General features: G+C 38.9%; 1 protein-coding gene across 3 annotated transcripts in view; it reads left to right on the forward strand.

The window, feature by feature from the left end:
• The window catches only part of galnt7 (UDP-N-acetyl-alpha-D-galactosamine: polypeptide N-acetylgalactosaminyltransferase 7), an 83,772-nt gene extending 66,849 nt beyond the window's left edge, over positions 1 to 16,923 (forward strand). For 2 of the 3 annotated variants that reach the window (XM_061988354.2, XM_061988353.2), the window contains 3 exons: positions 13 to 141; positions 12,444 to 12,474; positions 14,812 to 16,923. In XM_061988354.2, the coding sequence (XP_061844338.1) occupies positions 13 to 141; positions 12,444 to 12,474; positions 14,812 to 14,918 (267 nt within the window). In that variant the 3' untranslated portion in view covers positions 14,919 to 16,923. The remainder of the gene's footprint in view (positions 1 to 12; positions 142 to 12,443; positions 12,475 to 14,811) is intronic. The other variant, XM_061988352.2, reaches the window with a different exon arrangement.
• The last annotated feature ends 2,056 nt before the right edge of the window (positions 16,924 to 18,979 follow it).

Consider the following 18,979-nt stretch of genomic DNA (forward strand, 5'->3'; position numbering starts at 1 on the left):
GTGTGTTTTTAGTTGTTTCGTCTCAACGAGGCCAACCAACTGATGCAGTATGACCAGTGTCTGACCCAAGGAAGTGACAACTCGGCTGTCATCATCACACATTGTGACCAGAAGCAGTTCTGTGAGTGGAAGTACTTCAAGGTAAAAACACAAACACGCAGTAATTTGCATCAGTATATAACCTAACGTCAAAAGTCTATACACTGTTCCCTAAAAAATGAAGACAGTCACAACTAAAGTCAATATATGACTTAGCTCCGAGAGGGCCTTCTCGGTTGCTAACCCTTCAATTATATATTAAAACTCTTAGTCCAGGGTAGGATGTAATGCTTTGGGTGTACCTTATGTTGCCATGGTTGGTTTTCTTTTTTCCTAGTACAACTTCATGTGCGATTGATCTATTTTTTATTTCAGTATTTTTATTACTTATTTTGTCATTCTCTCTCTCTTTCTCTCTCTCTCTCTCTGTGTCAAAAAAAACTCCTTCTTTTTCTCGCTCTTGTTGTGGGGCAAACTGTTTGGACACACCTTCTCCTTTCAATGCGTTTTCTTTATTTTCATGACTATTTACATTGTAGATTGTCACTGAAGGCATCAAAACTATGACACCTGTGAAGTGAAAACCCTTTCAGGTGACTACCTCTTGAAGTTCATCGAGAGAATGCCAAGAGTGTGCAAAACAGTAATCAGAGCAAAGGGTGGCTATTTTGAAGAAACTAGAATATAAAACATGTTTTTAGTTATTTCACCTTTTTTTGTTAAGTACATAACTCCACATGTGTTCATTCATAGTTTTGATGCCTGCAGTGACAATCTACAATGTAAATAGTCATGAATATTAAAGGCCTACTGAAACCCACTACTACCGACCACGCAGTCTGATAGTTTATTTATCAATGATGAAATCTTAACATTGCAACACATGCCAATACGGCCGGGTTTGCTTACTAAAGTGCAATTTTAAATTTTGCGCGAAATATCCTGCTGAAAACGTCTCGGTATGATGACGCCTGCGCGTGACGTCACGGATTGTAGAGGACATTTTGGGACAGCATGGTGGCCAGCTATTAAGTCGTCTGTTTTCATCGCAAAATTCCACAGTATTCTGGACATCTGTGTTGGTGAATCTTTTGCAATTTGTTCAATGAACAATGGAGACAGCAAAGAAGAAAGCTGTAGGTGGGAAGCGGTGTATTGCGGCAGGTGTTGTGCCGGATAACGCACCCCCGCCGTAGAATGCACCCCCTGACTGTTGTGCCGGATAACACAGCCGGTGTTTCATTGTTTACATTCCCGGAAGATGACAGTCAAGCTTTACCATTGGCCTGTGGAGAACTGGGATAACAGAGACTCTTACCAGGAGGACTTTGAGTTGGATGCGCAGACGCGGTACCGTGAGTACGCATGCAGCTGCGGCTTCCAAACATTTGATCGCTTGCCCGTACGTGCGGGCCGCTATGTGCATGTCACGTATGTAACTTTGGGGACTTTGGGGAAATATATGTGCTGTATGAACTTTGGGGAGGTGAACGGTACTTTGGGCTGTGGGATTGAGTGTGTTGTGCAGGTGTTTGAGTTGTATTGGCGGGTTATATGGACGGGAGGGGGGAGGTGTTTGTTATGCGGGATTAATTTGTGGCATATTAAATATAAGCCTGGTTGTGTTGTGGCTAATAGAGTATATATATGTCTCGTGTTTATTTACTGTTTTAGTCATTCCCAGCTGAATATCAGGTCCCACCCGCCTTTCACAGCATCTTCCCTATCTGAATCGCTCCCACTGCCCTCTCGTCAATTACTCTCACTTTCCTCATCCACAAATCTTTCATCCTCGCTCAAATTAATGGGGAAATCGTCGCTTTCTTGGTCCGAATCGCTCTCGCTGCTGGTGGCCATGATTGTAAACAATGTGCGGATGTGAGGAGCTCCACAACCTGTGACGTCACGCGCATATCGTCTGCTACTTCCGGTACAGGCAAGGCTTTTTTATCAGCGACCAAAAGTTGCGAACTTTATCGTCGATGTTCTCTACTAAATCCTTTCAGCAAAAATATGGCAATATCGCGAAATGATCAAGTATGACACATAGAATGGACCTGCTATCCCCGTTTAAATAAGAAAATCGCATTTCAGTAGGCCTTTAAGTAAACACATTGAATGAGAAGGTGTGTCCAAACCTTTGGCCTGTACTGTACCTTTTTAATACAAAAACTACAAAATGGGTGACGGGAAGAAGGCACAGTCGAAGTGGAGGCACACAAATACAGGCATGTGAGCACCCTTTGAGAAAAAGAGGAAAACTGACAAAAAAAGAGGAACATTTATATTGCCACAAAAGCCCTGTAAGAAAATTTTGGAAATCAAGACCAGATTTCCTGAAATTACCGTATTTTCCGCACCATAAGCCGCCCTGGGTTATAAGCCGCGCCTTCAATGAACGGCATATTTCAAAACTTTGTCCACCTATAAGCCGCCCCGTGTTATAAGCCGCATCTAACTGCGCTAAAGGGAATGTCAAAAAAACAGTCAGATAGGTCAGTCAAACTTTAATAATATATTAAAAACCAGCGTTCTAACAACTCTGTTCACTCCCAAAATGTACGGTAATGTGCAAATGTGCAATCACAAACATAGTAAATATCATTAACTTAATGTTGCTCGAACGTTAATGTCACAACACACAAAATAAACATAACGCTCACTTTCTGAAGTTATTCTTCATTCATAAATCCCTCGAATTCTTCTCCTTTGGTGTCCGAATTAAAAAGTTGGGCGAATACGGGATCCAAAATGGCCGGCTTATGTTATATTCTCTTGCTGCTGCTCTATTTCCGTGTTCTTCGGCATGACTTATTGCCTTAAGTTTAAATTCTGCGTTATACGCGTGTCGCTTAGTAGGAGCCATTTTGTGGTCTTTACAGATGTAAACACACAAAGGAAATGAAACGTAATACCCGCGCGCTTCTTCTTCTACGAGGGCGGGTGGTTGCTTACCGTAGAAGAATAAGCGCTTCCTCTTCTACGGGGGCGGGTGCTTACCTTGGCAGTTGCTTACCATAGAAGAAGAAGCGCTTCCTCTTCTACGGGGAAAAAAGATGGCGGCTGTTTACCGTAGTTGCGAGACCGAAACTTTATGAAAATAAATATTTATATTAATCCATATATAAGGCGCACCGGGTTATAAGCCGCACTGTCAGCTTTTGTGAAAATTTGTGGTTTTTAGGTGCGGCTTATAGTGCGGAAAATACGGTAGGTGCATTTCTACCCTGTAATCAACGTTCCCTCTAAGGTGCACACCTGCGCAATTGCGCACTGCTCACGCGTTCTCTGCGCACCGCAAATTTATGCCGCGCAAAAAATCAAATCCCACTCTAAACAAAATAAACAAATGGTTTGTTTTGTATGATTATGCAATGCAACTGTGAGTAACAGATGATGAAAGGCGGCCACAACAGATAAAAACAATGTTTGTCAACACTTAAATTATTGTAACGTCTGTGGAGAGTGGAGACACTTAAAGGAGGACAGGAATTCCATCGGTCCCTTTATTTAGCGAAATTGTTTGTCGGCCATAACCACACCAAAACAATGTGTAAAATACTTTTATCTAGCAAAACTGGTCGTTGTCTACCGTACAAACCAAGCCAAAAGCAACTCTTTGTCATCTGTTATATCAACAGCAGCTGCTTGCTCTCTCTCACCTGCACCAACACATACACAATTACAATTAGCCACTGGTGCGTTTATGGCCACACAAAAAGTCGGACAACTCCAACACTACACGTAAAGTGTCAATTTCAGGTCGTTTTACTATGACTCCTCAATCAGTGTGCTTATTCTACTGTTATTTGTTAAGAATGTTATTTTTTGGATATTAATTATGAAATGATGTTACAGGACTACATAATTGCTAATAAAAATATTTATTTTACGGACCGAAAGTTAATAAACTCATTTCATGCAACATGTGAATGTTTTATGGGGAACTAAATGTGATCTCTGAAAGGGGTACACAATCTTTCCAAAGCAGGACTCCCACCTAGGCATAAAATACTATAGTGCATAGATGATTAAAAAAAACAATATCTAAGTGGGCCAAATCACATATATTAGAAAATAATCTCTTGAAATTGACAAGTCACTTGATTATAATAATAAGACATTTAAATTTTTATGTCAGGTTTGAGACAAATGTGCTGCTGGTATGACCACATCTGTATTCCACTGAATGCTCAGAGTGTTTGTGCGTTTGCTCACACACATGAAAAATTAGAGGGAACATTGCCTGTAATAAACCTTTTAGAGTTATTCTCATTGACCAACCTCTTTTGTCTGTCTTTTCAACACTTACATGTCCCAAACCAACCTCAATATAGATGTTATAATATCAATAAACTTTGAGGGTAGCCAAAGGGAAGAACCAGGCCTGTTGCAGGACATATTTCCCCACATCATTTGTCCAATTGGTGGCAGTGTTACTCTTCCCCCTCTCCCTCGGCAACCAATTGGCCTGTAATGCTTTGGCCGCTTGATGTAGAGCTTTTTTTCTTCCAATAGGAAGGTGGTTATTTTGCCTTTCAGGTCACGGGTTCAAGTCCCAGCCAGGAAATGCGTCAGCCACAACCATTTTATGCTAAAACTGTGGCGACCCCTTATGAGGGGAAAGCAGGAAATGAGACATAAAAATCGTTTGCTTTGCAAGCGAATCACTCTCCTTTTGTCCTGCACCAAAAGCACATCCAAACAATACAACAAAATGACCAAACTAGAAAATTTCTAGGGTAATTTTGATGAACCTGCTATCTGTGTTGTGAACCTCCGGACTGAGGTTTCTCGAAGGCCGGCTTTCGGGCAGTTCAATCAATCAATCAATTCCTTTATTGTCATTGTCATAGTAACACTCAAGTCATACATGTCAACGAGATTTTGTTTGAGTTTTGTCTAGCGGCATAGAAACTGCATTGAAGTGCAGGTTGACCATAGTCTACAGTTTAGCATTGTCAAAAAGATGGCGAATAGAGGGGTGTGGGGGTGGGAACAGTCAGATGTCTGATGGGTGTTACGTTGATGTTGCAGCAATGCAATGTCCAGAGCACAATTATTGAGGTGTTGAAGAGTGAGGTAATAAGATGGTCCGGGGCAGGCTGTTCATTGAGCAGTCTCACAGCCTTGGGATACAGACTGTGAGACATTCTGGTGGTCCTGGCGCGAATCGATCTATACCTCCTTCCATAAGGTAGCAGGTTGAAGAGGCCATGTGCTGGGTGGTATCTGTCCTTCAGGATGTTGTGTACTCTCTTTAGGCAGCGAGTTGTGTTCATGGCACTCATCTCTGGGAGTATCGTCTTTGTAATTTTCCCCGCCGCTTTAACCACTCGCTGGAGGGCCTGTTGATTCGCTTTAGTGCGGCTAGCAAACCACACTAAAAAGCCGTAAGTGAGGACACTGCTGATGGCACAGTTGTAAAAGTTTACCATTGATTTCTGCGGAATGTTTGCGCATTTTAGTTTCCTCAAAAAAAAAAGACGTTGTTGGGCCTTTCCGACTGTAGAAGCAGTGTTAATGTCCCAACATAGATCTTCTGTTATGTTCACCCCTAAGAATTTGAAATGCTTGACCCTTTCTACGAGATTGTTATTAATTAAAAGTGGAGGGTGTTTGTTCTGCCCTTGTTGTTTTAAAAGACAAATGCAAAATTGGCTCAAAAAAATAATTAACATGCTAAAGTTGGGATGAGATTTTATTGAGATGTTATTGTTTATTGAGTATGTCATAGTTAGTTCCATATCGTACGTGTAATACATATAGGGTTGTACGGTATACCAGTATCGGTATAGTACCGCGATACTAATGAATCATATACGGTACCACACCGCCTCTAAGCCATTATCGGACATCTCTACTAATGTCCTCTTATTTTTAGAGTATTCCCTTCCCTGTAAGTTTTCACCTTATAGAGGTAAAAGGGGAACTGCACTTTTTTTGGAATTCTGACTATCGTTCACAATCATTATTAAAGATGATGAAAACGCTTGAAAGATGAGGCTAATGGGAGTCACCGTTGATAACTGCAAAACCCTCCAATGTTTTATTTACACACTGCAAATATATATATATATATATATAATGTGGTAACAGACACGTTCATAACAGTATGTTATATGTTCAATATTTACTGTATTTTGATCATTTTAATAATTTCTGGTACTAAATTATTTTGCGCATTGATTTCTGTTTCCATTGCAGAGCACGCCAGACAATGTGTAATTTTACTTCCGGATACAAAACGCTTGTGTGTGTTCTAATTAGAGATGTCTGATAATATCGGACTGCCGATATTATCGGCTGATAAATGCTTTAAAATGTAATATCGGAAATTATCGGTATCGGTTTCAAAAAGTAAAATGTATGACTTTTTAAAACACCGCTGTGTACACGGACGTAGGGAGAAGTACAGAGCGCCAATAAACCTTAAAGGCACTGCCTTTGCGTGCCGGCCCAATCACATAATATCTACGGCTTTTCACACACACAAGTGTCAACAGCCATACAGGTCACACTGAGGGTGGCCATATAAACAACTTTAACACTGTTACAAATATGCGCCACACTGTGAACCCACAACAAACAAGAATAACAAGCACATTTCGGGGGAACATCCGCACCGTAACACAACATAAACACAACAGAACAAATACCCAGAACCCCTTGCAGCACTAACTCTTCCGGGACGCTACAATATACACCCCCCGCTACCCCCTACCCCCCCACCTCAACCCCCAACCCCGTCCACCTCAACCTCCTCATGCTCTCTCAGGGAGAACATGTCCCAAATTCCAAGCTGCTGTTTTGAGGCATGTTAAAAAAAATAATGCACTTTGTGACTTCAATAATAAATATGGCAGTGCCATGTTGGCACTTTTTTCCATAACTTGAGTTGATTTATTTTGGAAAACCTTGTTACATTGTTTAATGCATCCAGCGGGGCATCACAACAAAATTAGGCATAATAATGTGTTAATTCCACGACTGTATATATCGGTATCGGTTGATATCGGAATCGGTAATTAAGAGTTGGACAATATCGGATATCGGCAAAAAAGCCATTATCAAACATCTCTAGTTCTAATCATGGCAGACTTGCTAACAAACAACGAAGACGACTGTTTTTGGACAAATGAGGATTCACAACCTTATCTTTTTTAACCTTTTTGAGCACGAAGCAGAGGGTGAAACTTTGGAGCAGAAGGAAGCCGATAGAGTGAGGTGAAAGCAACACAAAGATGCAAATGTGGGATTTGGGATACAAGCTATTTCGACAAAAATGGCGTGCTTACTTCAAATAAACCAGAAAAAAACGTTCTAGGCCAGCTGGAGCAAAGAGACAATCGTCCATTGAGTGAGTCACACTTTGTATTGATCATGATACAAATATTGCGTGTATCGTGACAGACAGCATACGCTCCCTGGCTAGCTGTGTACAAACAAAACATGAAATGCGGGTTAATACTTAACAGATACTGTAATATGATTGATCATGTTTTTCAGTCAGTACAGATTGGTGTCTTATCACATTATTTTGTGCATTAAAATCTCAAACGTGTTTTGTGCTGACGTAGAAGCTAGCTTATCTCTTGCCGTAGTTAGCTTTTACGGCTAATACCGATGTGTTACTACGTTAGAAAAAGAGTTCCTCTGTGTTCACTCTTACTATAACTATCTTGCTAAAGTTTGGTTATTATACAAGTTGTGGAACGTAAATTAAGTATTGTTGGCGGTTTTTGAGTGCATTTTTATAGTGATTTAGCAGTAGAATTGATTGCTCCCATTAGCTACATTGCTAGCAAACTAGAACAAGCTGATTTTTACATGTTAGAATGGAGGGAAAAAAATCTTTGTCTTCTTTGATTGATCATGTTTTACAGTCAGTACATATTGGTGTCTTATCGCATTGTGTTGTGCATTACAAACTGAAACGCGTTTCGTGCTGACGTAGAAGCTAGCTTATCTCTTGCCGTAGTTCGCTTTTTATGGCTAATAAAGAAGCGCGTCGATGTGTTACTCCTTTGGAAAAAGAGTTCCTCTGTGTTCACTCTTACTATAACTATCTTGCTAAAGTTTGGTTATTATACAGGTTATGGAACATAAATTAAGTATTGTTGGCTGTTTTTGAGTGCATTTTTATAGTGATTTAGCAGTAGAATTGGTTGCTCCCATTAGCTACATTGCTAGCAAACTAGAACAAGCTGATTTTTACATGTTAGAATGGAGAGAAAAAAATCTTTGTCTTCTTTGATTGATCATGTTTTACAGTCAGTACAGATTTGTGTCTTATCGCATTGTGTTGTGCATTAAAATCTCAAATGTGTTTTGTGCGGACGTAGAAGCTAGCTTATCTCTTGCCGTAGTTAGCTTTTACGGCTAATACCGAAGCACGTCGATGTATTACTCCGCTAGAAAAATAGTTCCTCTGTGTTCTCTCTTACTATAACTATCTTGCTACAGTTTGGTTATTATACAGATTATGGGACGTAAATTAAGTATTGTTGGCGGTTTTTATAGTGATTTAGCAGTAGAATTGGTTGCTCCCATTAGCTACATTGCTAGCTAACTAGAACAAGACGATTTTTACATGTTAGAATTGGAAAAAAAACTTGTCTTCTTTGATTGATCATGTTTTACAGTCCGAACAGATTGGTCTCTTATCGCATTGTGTTGTGCATTACAAACTCAAAACGCGTTTCGTGCTGACGTAGAAGCTAGCTTATCTCTTGCCGTAGTTAGCTTTTTATGGCTAATAAAGAAGCGCGTCTATGTGTTACCAGAGGTGGGTAGAGTAGCCAGAAATTGTACTCAAGTAAGAGTACTGTTACTTTAGAGATTTATTACTCAAGTAAAAGTAAGGAGTAGTCACCCAAATATTTACTTGAGTAAAAGTAAAAAGTATGTTGTGAAAAAACTACTCAAGTACTGAGTAACTGATGAGTAACATACACACTCATATCACATATATATATATATATATATATATATATACATATACATAAATACATACATATACATTGATATATACAGTATATAATTTATAAGTATTTATTTTGCTGTTTTTGTTTACATGTTAAAGGTGTTTTAATGAATATACATGCATGTTTAACATATAGATTCCTTTCTTTAATGAAGACTAGAATATAAGTTGGTGTATTACCTGATTCTGATGACTTGCATTGATTGTAATCAGACAGTCGTGATGATAACGTCCACGTTTTCAAATGGAGGAGAAGAAAAGTTCCTCCTTTCTGTCCAATACCACATGAAAGTGGTGGGTTTTTGGCATCCTATTTGTCCAGCTTCCATATTCGTTTTTATACACTTTACAAGAAATATATTGGCGTCAAACTCCGTAGATTGCTAGCTTGTTTGCGCTGGCTTTCGGAGACTCTTGTTTTGAAAGCGCAGGCGCGATGGCGCGGCACTTTTATTGTGAAGACAGGAACGTCCTCATGTGCGGTCAGTCTTGAGGCTTTTGACGGTACGGTTGAAATAAAACAAGTATCTTTTTTCCCTCACACTTTTGATTGATTGATTGGAACTTTTATTAGTAGATTGCACAGTACAGTACATATTCCGTACAATTGACCACTAAATGGTAACACCCCAATAAGTTTTTCAACTTGTTTAAGTCAGGTCATGTGACCACCTGGCTCTGTTTGATTGGTCCAACGTCACCAATGACTGCATCTGATTGGTGCAACGAAGTGAAACGTCACCAGTAAGGCAGGCACTTTGAAGGTCTGTCTGACAGACCAAAACAAACAAAGCGTGCATTAACAGATCGATAAAAATTTGTAGCGAGCTGAATGTAGATAAAAGTAGCGGAGTAAAAGTAGCGTTCCTTCTCTATAAATATACTTAAGTAAAAGTATGTTGCATTAAAACTACTCTTAGAAGTACAATTTATCCCAAAAGTTACTCAAGTAGATGTAACGGAGTAAATGTAGCGCGTTACTACCCACCTCTGTGTGTTACTACGTTAGAAAAATAGTTCCTCGTGTTCTCTCTTACTATAACTATCTTGCTACAGTTTGGTTATTATACAGGTTATGGAACATAAATTAAGTATTGTTGGCGGTTTTTGAGTGCATTTTTATAGTGATTTAGCAGTAGAATTGGTTGCTCCCATTAGCTGCATAGCTAGCTAACTAGAACAAGCTGATTTGTACATGTTAGAATGGGTAAAAAAACATTTTCGTCTTTGATTAATCATGTTTTACAGTCCGAACAGATTGGTGTCTTATCGCATTGTGTTGTGCATTAAAAACTCAAACGTGTTTCGTGCTGACGTAGAAGCTAGCTTATCTCTTGCAGTAGTTAGCTTTTACGGCTAATACCGAAGCACGTCGATGTGTTACTCCGTTAGAAAAATAGTTCCTCTGTGTTCGCTCTTACTATAACTGTCTTGCTACAGTTTGGTTATTATACAGGTTGTGGAACGTAAATTAAGTATTGTTGGCGGTTTTTATAGTGATTTAGCAGTAGAATTGAGTGCTCCCATTAGCTACATTGCTAGCTAACTAGAACAAGACGATTTCTACATGTTAGAATGGAAAAAAAAAACTTGTCTTCTTTGATTGATCATGTTTTACAGTCAGTACAGATTGGTGTCTTATCGCATTGTGTTGTGCATTACAAACTCAAACGCGTTTCGTGCTGACGTAGAAGCTAGCTTATCTCTTGCTGTAGTTAGCTTTTTATGGCTAATAAAAAAGCACGTCGATGTGTTACTACGTTAGAAAAAGAGTTCCTCGTGTTCTCTCTTACTATAACTATCTTGCTACAGTTTGGTTATTATACAGGTTATGGAACATAAATTAAGTATAGTTGGCAGTTTTTGAGTGCATTTTAATAGTGATTTAGCAGTAGAATTGGTTGTTCCCATTAGCTGCATTGCTAGCTATCTAGAACAAGCCGATTTTTACATGTTAGAATGGGTAAAAAAACATTTTCGTCTTTGATTAATCATGTTTTACAGTCCGAACAGATTGGTGTCTTATCGCATTGTGTTGTGCATTACAAACTCAAACATGTTTCGTGCTGACGTAGAAGCTAGCTTATCTCTTGCTGTAGTTAGCTTTTATGGCTAATACCGAAGCACGTCGATGTGTTACTCCGCTAGAAAAATAGTTCCTCTGTGTTCGCTCTTACTGTAACTATCTTGTTACAGTTTGGTTATTATACAGGTTATGGAACGTAAATTAAGTATTGTTGGCTGTTTTTGAGTGCATTTTTATAGTGATTTAGCAGTAGAATTGGTTGCTCCCATTAGCTACATTGCTAGCTATCTAGAACAAGACGATTTTTACATGTTAGAATGGGGGGAAAAAAATTGTTTTCGTCTTTGATTAACCATGTTTTACAGTCAGTACAGATTGGTGTCTTATCGCATTGTGTTGTGCATTAAAATCTCAAACGTGTTTCGTGCTGACGTAGAAGCTACCTTATCTCTTGCCGTAGTTAGCTTTTACGGCTAATACGTCGATGTGTTACTCCGCTAGAAAAATAGTTCCTCTGTGTTCGCTCTTATTATAACTGTCTTGCTTCAGTTTGGTTATTATACGGGTTATGGAACGTAAATTAAGTATTGTTGGCGGTTTTTATAGTGATTTAGCAGTAGAATTGAGTGCTCCCATTAGCTACATTGCTAGCTAACTAGAACAAGCCGATTATTTCATGTTAGAATGGGAAAAAATATATATATTTTGTCTTCTTGTCTCTCATAATGATTGTGAACGATTCAAAATAAAAATAAAAATGTCAAAGTGCAGTTCTCCTTTAAGACTCTTATTAAAACTTAAACAATTACCGTATTTTTCGGACTATAAGTCGCAGTTTTTTTCATAGTTTGGCCGGGGGTGCGACTTATACCCAAAAGCGACTTATGTGTGAAATGATTAACACATTATCGTAAAATATCAAATAATATTATTTTGCTCATTCACGTAAGAGACTAGACGTATAAGATTTTATGGGATTTAGTGACAGATTGTTTGGTAAACGTTTAGCATGTTCTATATGTTATAGTTATTTGAATGACTCTTACCATAATATGTTATGTTAACATACCAGGCACGTTCTCAGTTGGTTATTTATGCCTCATATAACGTACACTTATTCAGCCTGTTGTTCACTATTCTTTATTTATTTTAAATTGCCTTTCAAATGTCTATTCTTGGTGTCGGGTTTTATCAAATAAATTTCCCCAAAAAATGCGACTTATACTCCAGTGCGACTTATATATGTTTTTTTCCTTCTTTATTATGCATTTTCGGCCGATGCGACTTATACTCCGGAGCGACTTATACTCCGAAAAATACGGTAATTTTGCAAGAAGCATGTTTTAACTTGAACTACTTTCTTTGTTTTTCTTTCTTCTACCACCCATGCAGGATCTCCATCGCTTCATGCACATACCTACAGGTAAATATTGTCTGGGTTTAATCAAGCAACATGATCAATGCTAACTGATGCCTTGTACTGTATTTATGACTTATTTTCTGACAAAATTAACAAAATATAAAGCAAAAGTAGTTGCAGGGGAGGAAGCATGCTGTGGGTTTGACTCATCTGTTTCCATGTTGGATGTATGACTGCTGGGGGTGTACTAGTGTACTTTTACATGTATTTGTAATCACATTTTTTCGGTACAGAACATTCAGAAGAGAACGCTTTATTGTCAATGCTAAAGCGTGAAATTATAGGGTTCGTGCATTTGGGCGTGAGCTTGTAAGAGCTTATTTAGACATGAAATCAACCTATCAGTTAGAGGTGGTCATCTTTGGGCACCATTCAATTACGAAACATTTATCACTTGCAACTTTTTAAAACAGTGCATTTTTAATAAGAAACAGTTAAACTAATTCCTATTACATGTATTAAATTAATGGAAATGTGTGCGAAACAAAAGTGCCCTAAAATAAAAGCTGGTCGGCTCCACACATTTTAGAACTGTCTGCATTACTTGATTCACAATAAACAAGTCGATTATCGATTATTGACGTTTACTCATTAATATTATTGTCGTCCATGTCTGAATTGCGATGCATCTAAAAAATAGATTGTTTCCCCCATCTCTATTATCTGCCTGGAAGGGGATGAGCTTTGTATGAGGGCAGCTGAGTTTGATTAAACATGAAAAGGATGTAAGATAAAATACATCTAATGTTGCCTGAGCATAATAACACCAACGGGCTGCTGCTAAAAGCACCTTTTTTGTGCTTTTTCTTTCATTTTTATTTTTTGCTGCAGCTGTTACATATACAGTAATATTGTACATGGTCATTGGGATTTGTTATATATTATATAATATAATATATTACTGTATATATAATATGTAAATATTACATAGAGTCGTGGTCAAAAGTTTACATACACTTGTAAAGAACATAATGTCATGGCTGTCTTGAGTTTCCAATCATTTCTACAACTCTTATTTTTTTGTGATAGAGTGATTGGAGCACATACTTGTTGGTCACAAAAAACATTCATGAAGTTTGGTTCTTTTATGAATTTATTATGGGTCTACTGACAATGTGAGCAAATCTGCTGGGTCAAAAGTATACATACAGGAATGTTAATATTTGCTTACATGTCCCTTGGCAAGTTTCACTGCAATAAGGCGCTTTTGGTAGCCATCCACAAGCTTCTGCTTGAATTTTTGACCACTCTCCTTGACAAAATTGGTGTAGTTCAGCTAAATGTGTTGGTTTTCTGACATGGACTTGTTTCTTCAGCATTGTCCACACATTTATGTTAGGACTCTTTTTTTGGACACAATTGTTGTGTATTGTGGCCAAACAGCAAATTTGTTGTTTCATCTGACCAGAGAACTTTCCTCCAGAAGGTCTTATCTTTGTCCTTGTGATCTCAGATAAAACAAAAATTGTGCTGTTTGGCCACAATACCCAGCAATATGTTTGGAGGAGAAAAGGTGAGGCCTTTAATCCCAAGAACACCAAACCTACCGTCAAGCATGGTGGTGGAAATGTTATGCTCTGGGCCTGTTTTGCTGCCAATGGAACTAGTGCTTTAAAAGGGACAATGAAAAAGGAGGATTACCTCCAAATTCTTCAGGACAACCTAAAATCATCAGCCCGGAGGTTGGGTCTTGTGTTCCAACAGGACAATGACCCCAAACACATGTCAAAAGTGGTAAAGGAATGGCTAAATCAGGCTAGAATTAAGGTTTTAGAATGGCCTTCCCAAAGTCCTGACTTAAACATGTGGACAATGCTGAAGAAACAAGTCCATGTTAGAAAACCAACACATTTAGCTGAACTGCACCAATTTTGTCAAGAGGAGTGGTGAAAAATTCAAACAGAAGCTTGTGGATGGCTACCAAAAGCGCCTTATTGCAGTGAAACTTGCCAAGGGACATGTAAGCAAATATTAACATTGCTGTATGTATACTTTTGACCCTCACATTTTCAGTAGACCCATAATAAATTCATAAAAGAACCAAACTTCATGAATGTTTTTTGTGACCAAGTATGTGCTCCAATCACTCTATCACAAAAAAATAAGAATTGTAGAAATGATTGGAAACTCAAGACAGCCATGACATTATGTTCTTTACAAGTGTATGTAAACTTCAAACCGAGCTTTTATTATGGCATAGCTTTATACCCCTATGAGTGACCATAATATGACAAAGCTTACATCAAGTGTGTGTTGTTTTTTGTTCCTTAGAAAAAGCCGTGCTGCTTCATTGTTGTTATTAATTCATCCTAACTTTTTGTATTTTTTTGTTTTGTTCAGGCAAATGTTTGGACCGCTCAGACCTCCTTCACAAAGTGTTCATATCTGTCTGTGACAACAGTAAAACCACTCAAAGGTGGGAAATGAACAACATAGTTGCTGTATGAAGACTGGTGAGCGTTCTCGTCCTACTTGAAATATTTGGCTGGTGTAACTCATCAAATTCACGTGAACGAACGAGAATTTTTTTTTTTTACTTTTGGGACCGGCAGCGTTAATGGAAAATGGCTACAAGCTGGTCAAAGTGCATAGAGAAATAATGAGATTATGTGGATAGGCGTAAAGCTAACAGTGTAAGGAAACGATAATAGTTCATAAGATTAAAATTAGCCTTGAATTTGATGCAATATTTGGACATGAAAAAGGAAGTTTGGGGTTTTGCTTACTGATTACCGTATTTTTCGGAGTATAAGTCGCACCTGCCGAAAATGCATAATAAAGAAGGAAAAAACATATAAGTTGCACTGGAGCCCGGCCAAACTATGAAAAAAAAACTGCGACTTATAGTCCGAAAAATACGGTAAGTGTAATATTGATCAAACTGTGGTATCCCAATGTTAGTAATCCAGAAGGTCCGATAAAAACCGAACCGACTGAAAATTGAAGAGAAATAATCCAAAAATATTAGTAGTAGAACAACATTTTAAAGAGTAGTTATAGTTTGACACACAGAAAACGATGCAAAAATGCATAAATGATCAATTAAATTATTCACGTTTACATTTATTAAAGACTCTTGCAAAGCCAGCAATGGCCAGAGAGGAAGCGAGAGCCACCTTTATACTTCTTTCTTGAACTCACTGGTGGTTCTCACCTTCTCTATCAAAGTGGTGACACTCACAACTTTCTTTGGCCCATGGTGGCTTGTTTTTACAGTAAGTAGGATTCCTTGTTTGAGCACTTAGTTCTGCAGAATGACAAACGGGTAAATGGTTTGCTGCGTGCACGGTTTGGCGAGACGATAACCGAGATAGTATACGTGCAAAACTTCTGTAGGATATCCTACGAACACCGAGTTATCACTGAATATGATACATAATGATATTCTCAGCTTTAAAGTGGTAGCTGATGTGGGGGTAGCGTGAGAGATGGCACATATATTCAATACTAATTTCGTGGCGCCATGGTTTTCAAATGACGTCACAAGTTTACGAATTAAAAGATTACTAGTTTTGATAAAGTACACTTGAAATGCTGTTTGGAGGTACCAGAGTATCTTCTTTAAATATGCTCAAAATAATAGAAACATTGTACATAATTTATATTTTCTCCTCCAGTGGGCAAATAGGGTCCAAAAGGATAGGATATATTTTTTACTCCACACTGTATGCATGCAGACTGTTTTGTAATGCGGAAAATGCGTCTTATGTTCGGGTCAAAAGAGTAAGTCAATGCAACAAGACTTGGTGTATAGTTTTGAGAGGTTTTTTTGTTGTTTGTGTGGCGAATGCCAAAAAATTAGTCATCCGATTTTCAGTGATAGTCCTCCACTATACTGTATGTAAACAATGGTGACATCAAATACAAAGTAGTTATATACAAAATGTTGCGTGTAATGCTAAAGAATTGACTTTCTAACTTTCATAACAAACATCAGCACTCCATCGTACCAATGAATGTAAAAACAGTCATTTTAATACAATATTATTCATATATGATACAATATTATAATTTAATGTATTTGACCATTTTGTGCATACTGTATGTGCAAATGACAAAGGGTACATATTTTAAGGGGGCTGGCAAATGATACTACAGAATAAATACACAACTTGATTTGCAGAAATCAATAAAGGAGAACAATTGCTTGTGTGCGGGTGTTTTGAGTGTTAGTTATTTTGGGGTGTAGGATAATGACTTTCTAACAATATTGCAAATGCATTGTATTTAAAATCCTTGAATTGTATTGTAAATATCTAATTTATAACAGCAAATGAAATTAAAGACTTGTACCTGGTTTGTTTGGGTTTTTTGGGGTTTTTTTTCCCAACCTGTCCTGTCCAACTAGTAGTGTTGCTCCAAAAAATAGTCCTTATGTGCTACAGTGTGGGCAATAACAATAGTACACAGCACTTCTATGCAGCAGTCATGTTTGCTGCAACGAGGTGCATTCACAAGCCCTACAATTGTGTGCATCATTGCAAGTGTTTTTTGACTTCTTTCCAAATTCTACGTGTTTTGTACCAACCCCAAAACCAGTGAAGTTGGCACGTTGTGTAAATGGTAAATAAAAACAGAATACAATGATTTGCAAATCCTTTTCAACTTATATTCAATTGAATAGACTGCAAAGACAAGATACTTAACGTTTGTTATTTTTTGCAAATATTAGCTCATTTGGAATTTGATGCCTGCAACATGTTTCAGAAAAGCTGGCACAAGTGGCAAAAAAGACTAACAAAGTTGAGGAATGCTCATCAAACACTTATTTGGAACATCCCACAGGTCAACAGGCTAATTGGGAACAGGTGGGTGCCATGATTGGGTATAAAAGCAGCTTCCATGAAATGCTCAGTCATTCACAAACAAGGATGGGGCGAGGGTCACCACTTTGTGATCTAATGCGTGAGCAAATTGTCCAACAGTTTAAGAAAAACATTTCTCAACAGGGTATTGCAAGGAATTTAGGGATTTCACCATCTACGGTCCGTAATATCATCAAAAGGTTCAGAGAATCTGGAAAAATCACTGCACGTAACATTGAATGCCGGTGACCTTGGATCTCTCAGGCGGTACTGCATCAAAAACCGACATCTGTGTGTAAAGGATATCACCAGATCGGCTCAGGGACACTTCAGAAAACCACTGTCCGTAACTACAGTTCGTCGCTACATATGAAAGTGCAAGTTAAAACTCTACTATGTACAGCGAAAGCCATTTATCAACAACACCCAGAAACGCCGCCGGCTTCGCTGGGCCCGAGCTCATATAAGATAGACTGGTGCAAAGTGGAAAAGTGTTCTGTGGTCTGACGAGTCCACATTTCAAATTGTTTTTGTAAACTGTGGACGTCGTGTCTTCCGGAACAAAGAGGAAAAGAACCATCCGGATTATTATAGGCGCAAAGTTGAAAAGCCAGCATCTGTGATGGTATGGAGGTGTACCGTATTTTCCGCACTATAAGGCGCACCTAAAAACCACAATTTTTCTCAAAAGCTGACAGTGCGCCTTATAACCCGGTGCGCTTTATTACGATTAATTTTCATAAAGTTTCGGTCTCGCAACTTCGGTAAACAGCCGCCATCTTTTTTCCCGGTAGAACAGGAAGCGCTTCTTCTTCTACGCAAGCAACCGCCAAGGAAAGCACCCGCCCCCATAGAACAGGAAGCGCTTCACCCGCCCCCATAGAACAGGAAGCGCTTCACCCGCCCCCGGAAGAAGAAGAAAAAACGCGCGGATATCACCGTACGTTTCATTTCCTGTTTACATCTGTAAAGACCACAAAATGGCTCCTACTACGCGACAAGGATCCGGTTCATAAAAAGACGCAATCTCTCCATCCGCACACGGATTACTACCGTATTTCACAGCAACTGATATTCCTGTGAACTGCACTGTGGAACGGGAGCACGTACGGTGAATATTCGCACCACAGGGAATGAGAAGTCATCCTTCACTGTGGTTCTAGCTTGCCATGCTAACTTCCTCCCATGGTGATATTCAAAAGGAAGACCTTGCCAAAAGAGACCTTTCCAGCCGGCGTCATCATAAAAGCTAACTCGAAGGGATGGATGGATGAAGAAAAGATGAGCGAGTGGTTAAGGGAAGTTTACGCGAAGAGGCCGGGTGGCTTTTTTCACACAGCTCCGAAGGCTAACACACCTTCACTAAGACGGGCAGATAGCGCCGGTCGACATACGCCGGGCAGATAGCGCCGGTCGACATACGCCAACATCTGCCAGTGGATCGTAAATGCCTGGGCAGATATTTCGGTCACAACTGTGGTCCGAGCTTTCCGGAAGGCAGGATTCACAGAACTGCTGCACAACAACAGCGACACTGAATCCGATGACTTCGACGAGGCGGAGCCGGCCATTTTTGGATCCCACGCTTGCGCAACTTTTCAATTCGGACACCGAAGACGAAGAATTCGAAGGATTTACGAATGAAGAATAACTTCAGAAGGTGAGCGCTATGTTTATTTTGTGTGTTGTGACATTAACGTTCG

The sequence above is a fragment of the Nerophis lumbriciformis genome, linkage group LG27 (genome assembly GCF_033978685.3).
Source record: "Nerophis lumbriciformis linkage group LG27, RoL_Nlum_v2.1, whole genome shotgun sequence".
Lineage (NCBI taxonomy): Eukaryota > Metazoa > Chordata > Actinopteri > Syngnathiformes > Syngnathidae > Nerophis > Nerophis lumbriciformis.